The sequence below is a fragment of the Zootoca vivipara genome, chromosome 5 (genome assembly GCF_965207765.1).
Source record: "Zootoca vivipara chromosome 5, rZooViv2.hap1.1, whole genome shotgun sequence".
Lineage (NCBI taxonomy): Eukaryota > Metazoa > Chordata > Lepidosauria > Squamata > Lacertidae > Zootoca > Zootoca vivipara.
In genome coordinates, this window is record NC_142588.1 from 47869512 (window position 1) to 47887523 (window position 18012).

At 41.2% G+C, this 18012-nt stretch overlaps 2 protein-coding genes across 2 annotated transcripts in view; one reads left to right on the top strand and one right to left on the bottom strand.

Annotated features, from left to right (window-relative positions):
- Positions 1 to 9378, bottom strand: part of NHLRC2 (NHL repeat containing 2) — a 43505-nt gene extending 34127 nt beyond the window's left edge. The window contains exon 1 of the mRNA XM_088670561.1: positions 8443 to 9378. Within this exon, the coding sequence (XP_088526687.1) occupies positions 8443 to 8509 (67 nt within the window). The 5' untranslated portion in view covers positions 8510 to 9378. The remainder of the gene's footprint in view (positions 1 to 8442) is intronic.
- On the top strand, positions 301 to 13488 carry DCLRE1A (DNA cross-link repair 1A). The gene is made up of 10 exons (XM_088670560.1): positions 301 to 354; positions 2055 to 2837; positions 3921 to 5435; positions 6726 to 6859; positions 7862 to 7980; positions 8143 to 8286; positions 9377 to 9522; positions 10642 to 10796; positions 11923 to 12064; positions 12305 to 13488. The coding sequence occupies exons 2-10, from the start codon at positions 2375 to 2377 to the stop codon at positions 12469 to 12471; spliced, it is 2985 nt and encodes a 994-aa protein (XP_088526686.1). The 5' UTR covers positions 301 to 354; positions 2055 to 2374; the 3' UTR covers positions 12472 to 13488.
- Positions 13489 to 18012: the final 4524 nt, after the last annotated feature.

Genomic DNA, 18012 nt, shown 5'->3' on the forward strand with positions numbered 1-18012 from the left:
AGTACAGTATTTCGGACAAAATTGTTTTTGTTTTGTATTTCCAAAACAGCATCCCAAAATCGCATATTCGACAAGAAATACCTGGTCATAATAATTCCGAGTGTCAGTCGATTCGGAAGAAACAAAAAAAAAATGGACACAATTAGTAAAATGAATAAATATTTTAAAAAAATGGTTGAAGGTGGTGTCAATTTCTTTAAAAGCAAGCAGAATGCCGGGGGTGGACATTGGCGAAAGCTCAGGGTGGGAAACGACGTTACTTTCCAGAAGCAAAAGTAGGCGGCGCGAGGGAGGCGGCAGAAGCTGACCAGGAAGGAAAGAATGGGAGGCTTTCCTTTGGCGCTGCTGTCAAACGTGTGAGTGAGGACGGAGATGGGGGGGGGGGCTGTTTGCTCGGTGTGAGAAGGGGAGGGAGGGCAGTATCCTGCACTGGTGCGCCAGGTACTGAGCTAAGTCAGAATTGTGCCCCTTGAGCAGAGAGGTCATTTATGGCTTACTGGCAGTCCAAAAGGCAAGGGTGGCGCTTGCCACTGCTGCTGCTTTCCTTCAGAGTGAGTAGATGTCAGGGGCATAGCTGCCAAGTTTTCCCTTTTCTCGCGAGGAAGCCTATTCAGCATAAGGGAAAATCCCTTAAAAAAGGGGATAACTTGGCAGCTATGGTCAGGGGGTTGCTTCCCCCTCCCATTTACGTTTAAAACAGGGGCACGTATGCAGTCGGGTTAATTTGCACAAGACTGCCCTATACCTTTACAGCCTCAAAGAATTCTGGGTACTGTAATTCACCCCTCGCCCAGTAATGATTTCCAGCAGCCCTTAGCAAACTACAATGCCCATAATTCTTTTAGGCGTGTTAATGTTCTGCTGACATGAAGAGGTTCTTTTTGTTCGGCCAGGGCTTAAAGACAAGCAGAATAAAACAACAGCAACAACTCTTGAATGGGGAAAGGAAGAAGAAAAATCCTATCTTCTGTTTAGGCTACTGTCTTTTTTGAGCCAGCCTTCAAAGCTGATGCCCTGTCAAATTTTCAGTTGTGATGGACAGATACAGAATGAGATGTAATAAGTGCAGTGTGCTCTTTTCCCTCTTTGGTGGTGGTGTATTGTGATTAAAACAAGCCTCTGCCTGCAAAATGCTGTAAATAGAAGCTCACAATAAGGTGGAAACATTTGGTTATGAGTAACTGCCAACCTAGCAGTTCGAAAGCACGTCAAAGTGCAAGTAGATAAATAGGAACCGCTACAGTGGGAAGGTAAATGGCATTTCCATGTGCTGCTCTGGTTTGCCAGAAGCGGCTTTGTCATGCTGGCCACATGACCTGGAAGCTATACGCCGGCTCCCTCGGCCAATAATGCGAGATGAGCGCGCAACCCCAGAGTCGGTCACGACTGGACCTAATGGTCAGGGGTCCCTTTACCTTTACCTAACTGTTTTCCAAAGGGATAGAAAGGAATAAATGTAAATTTTTATATAAAAAATTAGTTTAATTGTTATGTTTAACACAATGAGATTTGCAAACATGCAGCTGAAAATGTGGGGTTGTTCTGAAATTTACAGGCTGATCCTAAACATGTTCATTTCGATGCAAGATTTGTTATTCTCAATAGGATATGTATGCAGATAGTATGCTTCAAACTGCAGATAGATTGAAGTGTTGAACCTATTTTTTACTTAACAGGTTGTGAGTTTCTTGACAGTTAGCTGGGCTTAGGTTGCCATAGGAATTTTTATTCACAACTCAAAACGTATACTCAGTAACCAGAATAATCAGTCAAAGCAATAATAATTCTTAGTTTTGCAGTGCTAATTTAACATCTATAAAATCCCTGGTCTCAATTAAGATGGAATGAAATTGCCTGATAAATTCTAATCCAGCAATTTCGTGCTAAAGTTAACTCTGATTTTCAGTTATTGGACTTTAAATAGCCAAAAGACACTCAGTTTTTGCTGACTTTGCTGATGTAGACATAACATGGCCATTTCTCAGGATATGTCGTACTGTGTTAAGTGAGGGACTAGACATAATTTTGCCTCTTCTTGTTGTTTCTTATTTCAGAATCATAGAGGGAAACAAAGAAGTCAATTGTACTGTTCCAGAGTACTCCAACCAAACGTCCCATAAACTGAGATTATGACTTACTTCATAGATAGAAGAGAGAGACTTTCTACCATTCTAAGTGCACTTTAGTTTCATGTTGAAATGTAATTTATTGAACTAAACCTAAATTGAGCTTTTTAAAATTGTGTTTGGTTATTTTTGTCATGTACACCAGGGAGATAAAATCCAGTGTAGTAGAAGAAAACAATACACATTTTTTTAAAATGCTACAATACTTTTAAATCTGAAGAAGATATTTTGTATGTTGCTGAGCTGTCATGTCTGAAGTTAGCCTGTTGGAGGAAGACATTTGGGAATACAAATCTATTAGGAAGCTAAGGTCAGTAGACCAGAATTCAGAAGCTATCTGTACAAATGTACATAAAACAAATGGTAGAAAGTCACAAAGACATGGAAATAAGAAAACATCAGAAGAAAAAGAGACTTTGAAGATAACAAAGCAGGGACCAAGGCAAAGAAGTAGCCAAACACCTTTAAAACCAGATCTACCTGTACATGTCGGTGTTCCCAGTGATGACCCTGCTACACAGTCACATGATGGCATCTCATTGACTTCATCAAAGCAAAAGAAAAACTGCAAGAAGCAAAGCCCTTCAAAAGCACGTCCAGTTTATGAAGGGCATTGCCCAAGTTGCCAGATGCCATTTTCTTTGCTGTTAATCCAAACACCTCATTGGCATGTCACAGAATGTTTAGATGGCTCAAGAACTGCTGAAAAAGGTACAGTCATGGTTAGGGAGAAGATGTCTTTCAAATATATTTGCTACTGTGTTTGTGTGTGTTCATGTGCCTTTAACAGGAGTCCAAAATTCAGAAACTTAGCAGGTGAAACCTTTTCCATCACTTACCTCCATGTGAGGGAAACATTAACTTAAATTTCTGCAGCAGGCTGTAGGATGACATGTAAAAATAATAGTATCCCTTTTTCAAAGTTGGAAGAAACTTATATTTACTTTCCACAGTTGTTCCCATAGTATAAAATAAATATCGTGTCCAACTTAAATGTTGTCTAACTTAAATGTTGCCCGAAATGCTAGGTTTTACATATACAATTTTGCAAAACTAAAGTGCCAGCCTGTGCCTTGTGTTGTTTTTTGATGTCCTTAACTTAAGGACATTGATGTTAGTTGTTTCTGCCTAAGGAGGCAGATCACAATGTTACATGTTGTTTTTTCTTTCTTTCAATACAGTACAGTAGTTGAAAAGTTTTCAGTCAAGACATTGCATGCTGTCTGGCAATTTAGAGCAGGCATCCCCAAGCTTTGGCCCTCCAGATGTTTTGGACTACAAGTCCCATCTTCCCTGACCATTGGTCCTCCTAGCTAGGGATCATGGAAGTTGTAGGCCAAAATATCTGGAGGGCTGCAGTTTGGGGATGCCTGATCTAGAGTATAACAACCCAATTCTAGTAATAGTTATTTGGATGTGAGACAATTCATTTCCAAGGAACTTTGTTTCTATGTAAGAGGGGGGGGGAATTAGGACCTTGCATTTAACTCAGAATAAGCAGTTCTTGCTTGTACATCTTCATGCATACTGAATTGTCCTCTTTGAGATTAAATGCTCTCTTCTTTCAAGTGCTGCTGTCATATGACATCAGGCATTACAGTGAACTAACATCTTTCATACCTGTACTAAATCTGATACTATAACACTAATATCCAGAAGGTTGACAATTGTCATATATTTTTGTGTTTTTTAAGTAAACCTTTTGGGAACCATGTTGTTCTGTAAGTATACAGTTGTACTCAAAACACATTTTGTTTTCTTCCACTACCAACATGTTTTTGTTTCTTTTCTTAGAGTGCCCTGAGGGTCTTCTGTGTACTTCAAGTATTCCTTCTCATTACAAACGTTATAGCCACACCCTTCTTGCTGCAAGCAGAGCAGGGGAATATGTTGGTGAATTTTCCTCATCTAACATAGAAAATGATTTATTTAGTCTCGGTACTGCTTCACCCATCAACTGCAATGCCTTCAGTGATGGGGTGTTACAGGATCCGAAAGACTCTCGGAGTGTGGGAAAACCTCCAAGACAGTGCTTTCAATTGCCAAAAGCTACAAAGATTACAGAAAATGTTAAAGAATCTGAACACAGCACACAGCTTACAGATGAAGTAAAGCTGGCCAAGTGCTATGGTTCTCTTTATCAAGAAACTAAAAGTGGTGAAGATCTTGAAAGTGGCTCTTACCAACGAAGTACGGTAATCTCAGAAGCTGACCTAAGTGACTGTGATATTTCCTACTCTCCACTTAACACAGATGGGGAAGACGCTACAGAGACAGATGATGAGGAGAACATAGAGGTAGAGCATTTTAGAAAAAGGCTGTTTGATTTTGGGAGCCTAGAAGACAAAAGTGGAAGGACTGGAAGTTTTAATAAGCCACTAAGTGCTTCACAACTAAGGGACCAGGAACACAACAGTGTTAAAATAGAGCATAATTTTACAGTGAGCAGTGAATCCTGCAAACCATTAAATGCATTCCAAAGTCTGGATGGTGTTTGTAGGACTCTCTCTCAAAGTAGCAAAGTTTGCAGTTCAGCAAGTATTTTGGATCAGTTGAAACATCCCACAGAAGCCCCCACTGTTGAATATAAAAAAACTCTGGAGAAACCTGAGGAGCTAAAATTGAGTTCTTCAGCTTTTAATGCAGGTGAAAGTGGGTGGGGCAACTCTGATTACTCTAATTGGGCCTCTACGGATTCTGCTAAGGGCACATTGCTTTCAGAATTTAGAGAAGAAGGTACTAAGTCTCCTCTACCTGGCCTAAGAGATACTGTGGAAGAACCCAGTAGTAGCTTAGTTACTGAAGGTAAAAGTGTTACTGGCACATATAGAAGCAGGTTGGCTCATAACAATTCATATTCAGTATCAGAAAAAGTGGGAAGGCTTTGTAATAACATAGCTATGCCTGTTTCCCCAAGTACAGGCTCTAAAACACTGCCATATGTTTCTGCTGCTAATGCAGAAGTCAAATCCACTCCTGCCAAGGAACTAAAACAAATGGATATTGGTGTTTTCTTTGGGTTGCAACCGAAAGCCAAAATGGAGAGCAACCAAAAGAAAAATCTCTGTGAAAGTACGCAGACTTTGAGTCCGCTGGCTGCTGCAGGAAAGAGGCCCGGGTCTCGAAAGAGGAAAGCCGAAGGATCAGTGGGAGAGTCTGATACAATCAGAGAAAGTTCAAGCAAAAATGCCATCTCTGCAGATCCAACATCTGGTGGACAGAAAAGGTGGACAAAGAGGTTTAGGGAGTCCTGTGCTGCTGAAGAGGGAACAAGAAAAAAACAGTGTCCCTTCTATAAGAAGATACCAGGTAGCAGACTCTATTTTGTTTTAGAACTATAATTCTCCTTCCATTGTGTTGCTGCTGTGTCTTCTCCTTAAGTATAAAAATATCTTTTCCTCTTTTGTGCTATGTGAAATTCCTCTTTGAATCACTTCTCCATCTCTTTTTAAAGACCATAGTTCTGCTCTTAAGATAGGAGGGAGGCTCTAACAATCACCAAAATATAAGTAAAAGAGTGAGCATTGCTATGAGTACCCATTAAAAACCTTATTTTGTGGAGAAGTGTGAAACTACACAATAGGAATAGTAATAAGAGCTACTTTATTTTCTTGAAGAATAGGACTAAATAATTGTAAAAAAAATAAAAGTATTTAGGAAAATAAGTGCTATTAAAATTTAATTATGTTTCTAAATCTGAAGCTCACGAAATTCTGTAACATTGTCTCATATATTATTTAAAGCTTTCTATGAAATCGACCATTTCATATGAAACTTCTTTCTCTTCTACTACACATTTGATCAATTGTTCATGGAGCCTCATCCTGTGCATATTTCTTTGGAAATAAGCCTTACTGATTTCATGGGGCTTACTCCCAAGTAATTATGCATGGGATTGCAGCCTCAAAGCTCTTACAATCGTGTATAGTTTTACTCAGAAGTAAGTCCCATGGTATTCCCAGGTAGGTGTGCACAGGATTGCAGCCATAGTATGTTGAATTATACTAACCCACAAAAGAATGTAGCAACTTACATTTTCAAGATTGCATATTTGAAATGCTCCACTGGCTGCATTTCATGTTGAGCAATGTTAAATTTCTTGGCTATTACACCCAGAACTGGAGACTATTCTATGCATCCCTTGAGTTTTCTTAGTCCTTGCTCTTTTCAGGTTGCAGTCTCCTAAATTTCCAGCCAATATTTCTGATGTTCACCAACTCTGTGGCTCTTGAGCCCTATGCACAGGCAATCTAGGATTCTGTGCTAAAATAGTTAACTAGGTTAAATTATGCTAACTGTGTGTATTTGCATATTTAATTCTTTAAAAGTTTTCATTTGGAAGTTTGTGGTGTTTTGTGATGACTGGCCACGAAAGAGGGACTTTGATCAAAAGTGTAAAAAATTAATAAATACACAAGATGTGTTGAGAGACCTGGTACAGATCATATTTGCTCTGGCAGTTAACCTCTTTGTCTTGTATCACTTAGACCCTTCCCTTTATTTTCATTCACTTTTTAAATTGCTAGTGGTAGTTGGTTGTCCTTTGGCAATTCCAGGGCACATTAGCTGATTGGCTGTTCTTGTATTAATATGTTACAGGTACAGGTTTTGTAGTAGATGCATTCCAGTATGGAGAAATTGAAGGATGCAAGGCTTATTTTCTTACACACTTCCATTCTGATCATTATGGTGGCCTAACTAAAAAGTTTACATTCCCGATATATTGCAATAAGGTAGGTTTGGGCTCAAGGGAGATATGCACAATAAGATTTATGCAGTCTATGCAAATGTTACTGAAGCACAGCTGTTACATTTAATTTTAAAGCTGACTTGAATAAATCTGTCATTTACTTCTGGGATTTATCTTTTTTGGCTCAGCACAAATGGTGGTCAGGAGCTGCTAGAATAGCTAACTTGACCTTCACTTAGTTTTTTTAAGTCATCCTTGCCACTGCTGTCCTTTTTGCAGAACTGCAAGTTGTAATATTGAAGCAAACAGAGCACATGCCAAAATCACAATGTTCAAGAGTCTCTAGTGCGGAGGAGACAATAATCAATACCAGTGCTCCAAGCCTGTAAGATACCTGTTTGGAAAGAGCTGATTCAAGGAAAAAAAACCTATTTATTATTGAAAATGGGGCGGGGTTGAGCTTTCTCCATTCTCCATTCTCCATTCTGAATTATAAAACTGGTGATAGGTGACCTATATCAATAAGTTTGTCTCCATCAATTCCCTTGCCTCAGGTCATTGATGTGATGCTCTGTTTCTTTAAATTTACATACTAGACATTTTACAATTCTAGTTTGCACACACATATATATTATTCTATTCTGTAAGTATATAAAGAAGAAGAAAATAGGGAAAGAGACAGACAGACAGAAACAGAGAAAGAAAGAAAAGAACAAGAATGAAAAACCCATGGGGTAGTGGGGTGAGTAGTTTAACCGGAACAGAGTTCTAAAGAAATATTCTGCCAGATATTCTGACATTTATTTTATATATTTTCATGTAAATATTTGTTTGTAATTGGTGAGATTTTGGAAATCAGTCACAGTTACTGTAGCAAGCTTTGTTATTTAGTGGGCTTTAGAAGCCTTGAGCTCCTCTTCCTCTGTGCTAAAGTGATTGTTCATTTGGGTGGGTTTGGTTTTTTTCCTTGCATCAGCTACAAATGAAATCTTGGTTAATTGATAAAACAGAAATATAGTGATGTTAAACACTTTCTGTTGTTCAGATAACTGGAAATCTGGTGAAGAGCAAACTTCGAGTGCAAGAACAGTACATCCATGTCCTGCCAATGAATAGCGAATGCATAATAAATGGCATCAAAGTGGTGTTGCTCGACGCTAATCAGTAGGTATCTTTGACAGAAGCAAGGTCAATACCAAAGGAGTTGAAATGATGGATTTAAGTAGAGACCTGCTTTCAAAAACTGTAGTTCATGTTCAAAACTATGCGGATCCCAAATAAAAAATGGAATGTCTTTCTCTTCTTCCCCCTTCTCTTCTCTGGCAGTTGTCCTGGTGCTGCAATGATCCTATTCTTGTTTCCAAATGGGACTAATATATTACACACGGGAGACTTCAGGGCAGATCCTTCTATGGAGCGCTACCCTTTTCTTATCGGTCAGAAAGTTCACACAGTCTACTTGGATACAACGTAAGTTGCATTTCAGTGATATGCTCTTATCCTTGCTATGTAAATAAAAACAAAAAACTGAAAACACCACAACCTGCTTAGCTTAGACTACCTTGAGCCAGTTTGGACGATTACACACTGGCTTATTAATCTGAGATACGAACAATTGTTACTTACATAGTTCTTTGCCTCTTCTATTCACTCTGGAAAGCGTAGCAGTTGGAAGCGTCATAGCAGACGTCATTGTTGGGAATCCACCTTTGAACCTGGACTTTGAGAGGATAGTTCCCTAGAAAAAAAGAACCTATGGACTTGACTTTGGCCAGTGAAAAGTAACTTTTACATTCTTGGAAAAGCCCAATGTAACTTCTCCCATATACATTGTGATGTAGAGGAAACAATGTAATTTATGGTAAGAGCATTATAAGGAGACATTTTATCTCCTGCATCAGGTGCAGGTGCTTCTGCCACTTTTAAGAGTCTCCTTGGCAATTGGCACCTAGCCTGGAAAAAGGACAGCATTCTGCACTAGCTTCCAAGTCTCCTTTTTTGGGTCAGGAACTTTCTCTCTCACAGACACACCCTCCCCACTGCACTCTCCCCTTCTCCCAACAGTGCAGTATATGCTGGAGAGCTGGGAGCCAGTTCTAACAACTCAGGCAAATCATAGAATGTTAGAGATTATCTGCTCCAACCCCATACTTGATGTGGGTTTTACAAGATAGGATCCAACCAGAGCATCCCTAACAGGTGGGTTGTCCAAACTGCTTAAATACGTCTAGCAAAGAAGAACCCACTATCTTCCGAGGCATTCTATTCCACTGTTAAATGGCCCTTACAATGTGGAAGATCCTTCTACTATTTAGCTGAAATCTAATGTACCAAGTTGTCCTTTGCATTGATGGTGAATTACATATCCTAGGAACTGCTGTCTGTCTCAGCACACCATTGTAACTTCCAATATGTTGCTTCTGCAAAGTTGGTCATTGTTATATCTCTGTAGTGCTTGATCTCTTGTTGCTATATCTGGTGTAGGCCAATTGACAAAACTCAGTACAATGTGTCTCAAAACTGATTTTTAAAAATATGTTTTCTGTTTGCTTTTCTTAAGATACTGTAGTCCTGAATACACTTTCCCTTCCCAGCAAGAAGTGATTCAATTTGCTGTCAATGCGACCTTTGAGACAGTGACTTTAAACCCACGGACTTTAGTTGTTTGTGGCACATATTCTGTTGGAAAAGAAAAGGTCTTTCTAGGTATGTGAGTGAACATTCCACAAGAATTGCAAATATTCTTTTTAAGAGTTAATATTTTCTTAGGGAAGAACATTCAATGGAATCTATTCTGAAACTTCTACTAATAACATGGTTGTGTTTTTTTTTTAAGTATTACAGCATTTCTGTAAAAGTACTTAAATTCGGAGCACAATAGTCCTCTTGGCATGGTGCACAGAGAAGAAATAGGCTATGACATGAACAGTTTGCTGATGGCTGCCCCTTTTAGTAATGCTGCAATTTTAAAACACTCTAGCAGTATTAATAGTCCTGTAAATGTAATGCATTTTTTAAACTTTTAACCTCAGCTTCTTGGTATGTGCATTAACTTTTCAAATGCAATGTAATTTATTTCTGTGCCAAATTGGAAACAGTTGAAGCATGCATGTCAACACTTCCTGAAATCCACCCACCACCCGCTTGTAACTAAGTGAATCTTTCAACCGCTTCAAACCTTTCTTGGCCTATGCTTAAACCACTACCCTTCTAAATTGTACAGACCTATTAGCTGAATGTTTTTAATCAGACAACAGATACTGCTTTTGATGGTTCTTTTTGAAAGGAATTAGTGGGTGCCACTGGGTTACTCACAAGGGGGGCCACCACGAAAGGGTTGTCCTTCTCCTTTAAAACAACACGTACAGGCTGCCAGCTTCTAAATGAAATGTTCCTTCATTTGCTTGAATAAGAACATTTTTCTAATAAGAACCAGTACCTATTATTTCTCCGAGGTAAACCACAAAAGTACATTAATATAAAGACTCAAGCATGTAAAAATCAGACTTGGTTAATGTTTATAAAAATGCACTTCTTTAAAGCAGGACGGCAGACATTGAGAGAAGCTGGTAGGCATGTTTTTCTAACTTAGGCCAATTCCCTGAGTCTTTATCGAAAACACTATTGGATGACCTGGTGTCTTCCAGCTTTTAATCTGCCACAAGCCAAAAGCAGAAGTGACTCGGTTAAAAAACACCAACAACCTTGGACATGCCTCTGGGATGGTAACTGAGCATTAAACTGATTTTTAAGAACATTGAAGTTTTATTTTCCTTGCCCACTTCTGTTTCCATCATGTCGTAATCCTTCCCCCCCTTTTTGTAGCTCTTGCTGAAGTTCTAGGTTCAAGAGTAAGCATGTCCCAAGACAAATACAAAACATTGCAGTGCCTGGAATCAGAAACAATGAATTCCCTCATCACCCTGGACTGGAATAACACTTTGGTTCACCTTTTACCCATGATGCAAATTAATTTTAAGGTAAGCTTTAAAACTGTCACTTGTACTCATCTGGCTAATCTTAAATTGGTGGGGAGAGACAGAAGTCTGTCATCTTGTTCCTAACATCATATTTAAAATTAAGGAACAAACCACCTCTCAGTACATCTCAATCTATGAGTTTATTTTCAGTGCCAGAACTGAACAGTGCCAGTCCTTTCACACATATACCCAATGCTGGTTTTCTCCCAAGGTTTCTTCATTTTAGCAGTCTAATTTTTTTGATGGGGTGTGTGTGAAATTGTTAAACATTTGAGAGTCCAGCTGTTCAGCACCACCAAGACCTGTGCAGTTGATTTAAAGTTATTTCTAGTGGCTGTGCTTTTATTTCATTACTACAGAACATACATATTTCATTTTCCATTTTGTTCTTTATATAGACATTTCTGACTTAATAGCTTATATTCAAATTCTGTTTGATTTGGTCTGTGTCACTGCTAGTCTTTGCTTTCTATTTTATGTATTTGTAGAATCTCATTTGCCTTTACTTTCTTTCGTGCATTTATTTGTTGATGTTTATTTTCCTGCTTCTGATGTCATACAATTTTCTGAATACTAATCTTTCCAGGTATTTTCAAATGGATGCTCTTTGTACAATGACTGAACATACATGAAACAGAACTTGACATAAAAAGCATTGGTTATCTTTTAAATCCACACTAAGATTATTATGCTTTCCATGGACGAAAACAAAGCTTATGCTAAAAAATTTCATCATTTTCACTTTTTAGTGTTTGACTAGCATAAAGTCTCCATTGAGAACCCTTAGGCTATGTCAGATATATTTATTTTTTACCAATCTGACAAATGGAAATTTCAAATTTTGTTGCCACATATTATGTAAATTAAGTGAATGTTTTTAAGCTTCTTAAAACATTTTTTCTACTACTAATTGGCATTCGCTTTTGACAGAATGGACACTGAAAGTGTACAAAATGCCGCAGCTTCCATTCTTATCTAATTTGATTTATCTTATTTTACAAGACTCTGAGAACTCTTGCCATCATTTAGTCTGTTTTGCTTTGATCAAATGACTATCAATTTTTATTTTTATTTTGCAATGAATGTTTTAAATCCTTAATAACCAACTGTTCTTTTCTTTCAATAGAATTTGAAGAATCACTTGAACAAATTCTCTGAGAATTTTGATCAAATTTTGGCTTTTAAACCCACTGGTTGGACTTATTCAGATGGGTGTGGCTCTTTGAGTGATATTAAACCTCAGACCAAAGGAAATATTACTATATATGGTAACATAATTTCAAATGTTTCAATATGTTTATTTCTTTTCTGATAGCCTTTTCACATACTGTATTCTTTCTTCTTGTGGGTAATGGATGTACCTTAACAAAATTGAAATGATTTATTAATGAACATCATACTTCATTGTTAACTATCGTTGCTCCTGCTCCTGTGCACTTGAAGACAGCTTGCACTTGTGGATACAGCTTGTTGTTACCAAAATTTATTCTGTGTTGTTTCATTTGCAGGAATACCTTACAGTGAGCACAGCAGCTTCCTCGAAATGAAACAATTCATCCAGTGGTTGAAACCTCAGAAAATTATCCCTACTGTTAATGTAGGAAACTGGAAAGCCAGAAATGAAATGGAGAAGCATTTCAGAGCCTGGAAGATGGAGGCTGCAGGGTGGAACTAGGAAGAAGAGTAGATGGAATTTGCAGCTGTATATTCCCTTTCTGTTTTTTCTGTCCTTTTCTTTGGCTCTGACCTTTGCAGAAGCAATAATACAGTGACGGGTTCCTTCATTTGCTAATTATAAGGATACCGTTTGTTATCTGTAGCTGTAACGAGTAGAAACTTTGTCAAAGGAGGTATGCCCTGAAAAGCAATTTAAAGAAATGCAAAATGTTAAGCACCTCTATTACAAATCCAGGCTCCTTAGATGGCATAAAGAAATCCCTCTTGATAGGTAAGAAAGTGATGGCTACTGATTAATCCCTGTCATATTGAAGTATCTATTTGGGTCCCAGGGGGACAAACAAGTATGCAAATATTTTACTGGGGATTTCCTGCTACTTGCTTTGTGGTCTCACCACATGTTAAGTGACAAGCATCCAAATTTAAGGTTTTTGTTTCTAAGGGGCATTGTTCTGCCAATTGGCTGCCTTGCCAGTCTTAAATTGTTCAAGCTTGGGGGGGGGGGGGGCTTTTCTGAAATTTTCATGACCAAGAGTTTTCCAAACAACAATTTTTATATGATGAATTTGGTGGACTAACATCCATTGCTTAGGTCAGGCATAGGCAAACTCGGCCCTCCATATGTTTTTGGCCTACAACTCCTATGATCCCTAGCTAACAGGACCAGTGGTCAGGGATGATGGGAATTGTAGTCCCCAAACATCTGGACGGCTGAGTTTGCCTATGCCTGATCTAAGTCATGTTCCCCCCATCCTCACCCCTGAGACAGTAAAAAAATATATTCTATGAACCCAAGTTGTCCTGAAAGATGGTAGTCTGAATCAGCATCTCAGAGATAGGAGTCTTAACACTAATTTTGTAACTAATTTGCAGAGTTTACATCATTATTGCACACTACGCACAGGTGCGGAGTAGAACAATTAATGTCAAGGAAAATGTATGAATAAGAATATTTTAGGCATTTTTAAAAAAGAAATACATTTTTAATAAACTACCGAAATATATTTATGCTTTATTTGTATTTTGCATGGATGTTTTGAAATAGCTAATATAATGCATTGAAGTGTCTCCTGAGAAATCTCTATGTGGGACAAGAAGCTACAGTTAGAACTGGATATGGAACAACTGATTGGTTCAAAATTGGGAAAGGAGTACGACAAGGTTGTATATTGTCTCCCTGCTTATTTAACTTATATGCAGAATTCATCATGCGAAAGGCTGGACTAGATGAATCCCAAGCCGGAATTAAGATTGCCGGAAGAAATATCAACAACCTCAGATATGCAGATGACACAACCTTGATGGCAGAAAGCGAGGAGGAATTAAAGAACCTTTTAATGAGGGTGAAAGAGGAGAGCGCAAAATATGGTCTGAAGCTCAACATAAAAAAAACCAAGATCATGGCCACTGGTCCCATCACCTCCTGGCAAATAGAAGGGGAAGAAATGGAGGCAGTGAGAGATTTTACTTTCTTGGGCTCCTTGATCACTGCAGATGGTGACAGCAGTCACGAAATTACCGTGTTTCCCCTATTTTAAGACGTAGTCATTTTATAAGCCGTAGCAGGATTTTATGCTTTTGCGGATTATAAACCATACCCCGAAAATAAGCCATACCCCGAGCCAGCAGAACCCAGCATGCCGGCCGTGGCAGGAGGAGGAGGAGGAGGGCTGCTGAGTTGGTGCCCGGAACTGGCTACTGCTGCTGCTGCAGCGCCGCTTAGAACGAGACCGCGAGCGCCCCAGCAGCGGGACCGACAAAGCGCCCAGCAGTGCAGCACGGAGCGCCCCAAGCCACAGCAGCAGCAGGAGGAGGATTCAAAGTGCTACAGAGCACTGCTGGGTCCCGGAGGCTCGGGGCGCTCCGTGCGGCGCTGTTCCGCACCAACCCGACAAGCCTCCTCCTCTTTCTGCCGCGGCTTGGCACCCGGAGAGAAGCAGGAGGAGGCGCAAGCACTGCGCGCTCGGCCCTCTTTCGGCGCTCACGCTCACCGGGCTGTTGACCTGACACCCAAGCATTAGAAGCACAGAGGAGGCACGCACACGCACACAAGAAAGGATGGGTGGGGGGAGGAGGAGAGTGGCATTTGAGACACGCTCGCGAAAGAATGGCTGAGCGGCCGTGTGCACGGAACGGTGCTCTCCCTCTCTGTGTGTGAGAGAAAAGGCGGGAGGGAGGAAAGGAGACAACCGGGGTGGGGAAGGAGGCGGAGGACTGAGGGATGCTACTGAACAGGAAGCGCTGCCACCGAGCCAGTAGCTGCTCTGCGCTTCCCTCAGCAAGTGAGAAGAGGGCAAAGTCTGGGCTGGCGGAGCACCCCGAGCGTGCTACTGGGCGACGACCCGGCAAGCCTCCTCCTCCGGCTCCCAGAGGCTCGGGGCACTCCGTGCACGCTGCTGGGTGACCACCCGGCAAACCTCCTCCTCCTCCTCCTGTCGGCTCCCATAGGATTTGGGGTGCTCCGTGCGCGCTGCTGGGTGACCACCCGGCAATCCTCCTCCTCCTCCTCCTGCCGGCTCATAGAGCATTGGGGCGCTCTGCGCGCGCTGCTGGGTGATGACCTGGCAAGCCGCCTCCTTGTGTTGTAAAAAGACTAGACTCAGCAGCAGAATCAGAGTTTGGAGACTGCCTTTTGGCAGCTGCCATTTTATTCCCCCCAGATTGCTCCAGATCCTGCATCATCCCAGAACATTTTGCAGAATGGGGTGGCGTGTTTCAGTTGGTGCTGCCATTTCTTTGGTGTGATGGTTAGCATTCCACACACCCCACACACACACCTCCTCTGAAAATCTCAGAATGATGCCTGGGAAAATTCAGGATCAGTTTGGCTGGCACAGGCATAGAAAGTAAGAAAAGACAAGACAAGCAATCAAAGTGAATATGGGTAACAGAAGAGCATTCATCATAAAACAAATGATGAATGAACCAACTGCAATTCTAATGAAGGGCTAATGAAATAAATTTCTTTTAATAATAGAAATAAATGCAAAACTGCTTGCACACACCTAATATTTTCCTTATTTTGTTTACCACTTTGCATCTTACTTAAGACACCCACCGAAAATAAGCCACCCTGTGTTTTTTTGAGGGAAAAAAGTTATAAGACGGTGTCTTAAAAAGGGGGAAACACGGTAAAAGACGTCTGCTTCTTGGGAGAAAAGCAATGACAAACCTAGACAGCATCTTAAAAAGCAGAGACATCACCTTGCGGACAAAGGTCCGTATAGTTAAAGCTATGGTTTTCCCAGTAGTGATGTATGGAAGTGAGAGCTGGACCATAAAGAAGGCTGATCGCCGAAGAATTGATGCTTTTGAATTATGGTGCTGGAGGAGACTCTTGAGAGTCCCATGGACTGCAAGAAGATCAAACCTATCCATTCTTAAGGAAATCAGCCCTGAGTGCTCCCTGGAAGGACAGATCGTGAAGCTGAGGCTCCAATACTTTGGCCACCTCATGAGAAGAGAAGAATCCTTGGAAAAGACCCTGATGTTGGGAAAGATTGAGGGCACTAGGAGAAGGGGACGACAGAGGACAAGATGGTTGGACAGTGTTCTCGAAGCTACGAACATGAGTTTGACCAAACTGCGGGAGGCAGTGGAAGACAGGAGTGCCTGGCGTGCTATGGTTCATGGGGTCACGAAGAGTCGGACACGACTAAACGACTAAACAACAACAATGCATTGAAGGTTCCCATGGCGTTGGAGCAACTTCTGTCTCGTACTTTCAGTTCTGTTTATATCCTGACCCTTGATCTTACAATTGTATCTGCGTTAAGAACATAAGGAGAGCTTTGCGGGATTGGATGATGGGGGTCTCTAATCCAGGAGTAGGGAGCCACAAGGTGCTAGATTACAACTCCCATCATCCCTGACCAATAGCCATGCAGACTGGAGCCAACAGATGTTGGAGCCCAACAACATCTGGAAGGGCTGTGGTTCCCCATCCCTGATATATCCCATTTAGTTATCGTGACTAATAGGTAAAGGTAAAGGGACCTGTAAGAGAGAGGGCTTGCAGAGAGCAGCCCACTCTGCTTACTTCCATCAGATGGGAGAGCAGCAGCAAGTCTGGGAGTTTAAATCAGGAACAGGAAGGGTTAAGACGGGTCCAGGGCTCTGCAGAGTCCTGGTGGCTCAGCTCCAGGCTGGTAGCAGGGAAGCAGGGGAGGAGCTAGCTTCAGCAGGGGCTGGAAAGGAGGTAGACCGGCACCTCAGGAGCCTGGTTTGGGACCACGGAGGACCCATAGAGCAAGGAGGAGGGGCGTTTGGATGCCCAGGCTTAAAAGGGGGGTCAGAGCCCACGAGACGCCATTGTGGGCTTCTGCCCCATGCAGAGCAGACATGATTTGAGACATCTCACCACTGTATATAGTATGCACAATAAAACTATGAAAATCCAGAGGATGTGTGGAGTGCTTACTCGGGAGTAGCCAACACCCCATCTGTGACAGGACCCCTGACCATTAGGTCCAGTCGTGACCGACTCTGGGGTTGCGCGCTCATCTCGCATTATTGGCCAAGGGAGCCGGCGTACAGCTTCCAGGTCATGTGGCCAGCATGACAAAGCCGCTTCTGGCAAACCAGAGCAGCACATGGAAACGCCGCTTACCTTCCCGCTGTAGCGGTTCCTATTTATCTACTTGCATTTTGACGTGCTTTCGAACTGCTAGGTTGGCAGGAGCTGGGACCAAGCAACGGGAGCTCACCCCGTCACAGGGATTCGAACCGCCGACCTTCTGATCAGCAAGCCCTAGGCTCAGTGGTTTAACCACAGCGCCACCTGGGTCCCAGATCGTGACTAATAGCGGTTACCTAATCCCCTTTCAAACCAGTAGCCATCACCATATTTTGTAACACCAGATTCCATAAATTACTTATAAGTTGTGTGAGTAAGCATTTGCCTTTTGATCTTTACGTTTGCCCTTTTATCTTCAGCACCATTGTGCAAGTAGAAGTCCTTACACAGGGCTTCCTTAGGTGACTCCTGCTCTCTTGGCTACCTCTCTGGTATGGAGGCCAGCTTAATGACATGGCTGGCTTTTTTTGTTTTAAGTTAATTATTTCCACATTTGGGAATTTTAGTTAAGTGTATGCTACCATCGCCTAGTAACTTATTTAATTTTTAAATGTGTCACTCAAGTTATAAAACTTTTGTCACCTCTGTGATGGCTGACATCCTTGTACTTGACGGATGGCTGGTATAGCTATGCAAAGAATTCGTTTTGAAATGGGGACAGTCAGCCTTAATGACCAACACATTTAACTGTGCTAGCATGTAGTTAGATAACAAAATTCAGCAGGAGGGAGACTAATAACACTTTCTCACATCTTTTTCAGTATTGCAAGAGGAGAAAGTCTTCTCCATCTTGCTGGGTTTTGAAAGGATTGTGCTGTTGAGAATGAACAAGCCACAAAAGCAGCTGTCTAGACACTGGGAAATCTTGGAAAACTCTTGTTGTGATTGGCCGGAGTCAGCATGACCACGTCATTTTTTAGCCAATTAATTTGGTCTTGATTAAAGCCTGATTCCAACAGTGGT

Excerpts from the sequence above, each read along its gene's own strand:
- DCLRE1A (XM_088670560.1), top strand. The coding sequence starts at position 2,375 with ATGTCTGAAGTTAGCCTGTTGGAGGAAGACATTTGGGAATACAAATCT. Across the intron at positions 6,860-7,861 it reads TCCCGATATATTGCAATAAG|ATAACTGGAAATCTGGTGAA; the intron begins GTAGGTTTGGGC and ends TCTGTTGTTCAG. Across the intron at positions 12,065-12,304 it reads AGGAAATATTACTATATATG|GAATACCTTACAGTGAGCAC; the intron begins GTAACATAATTT and ends TTTCATTTGCAG.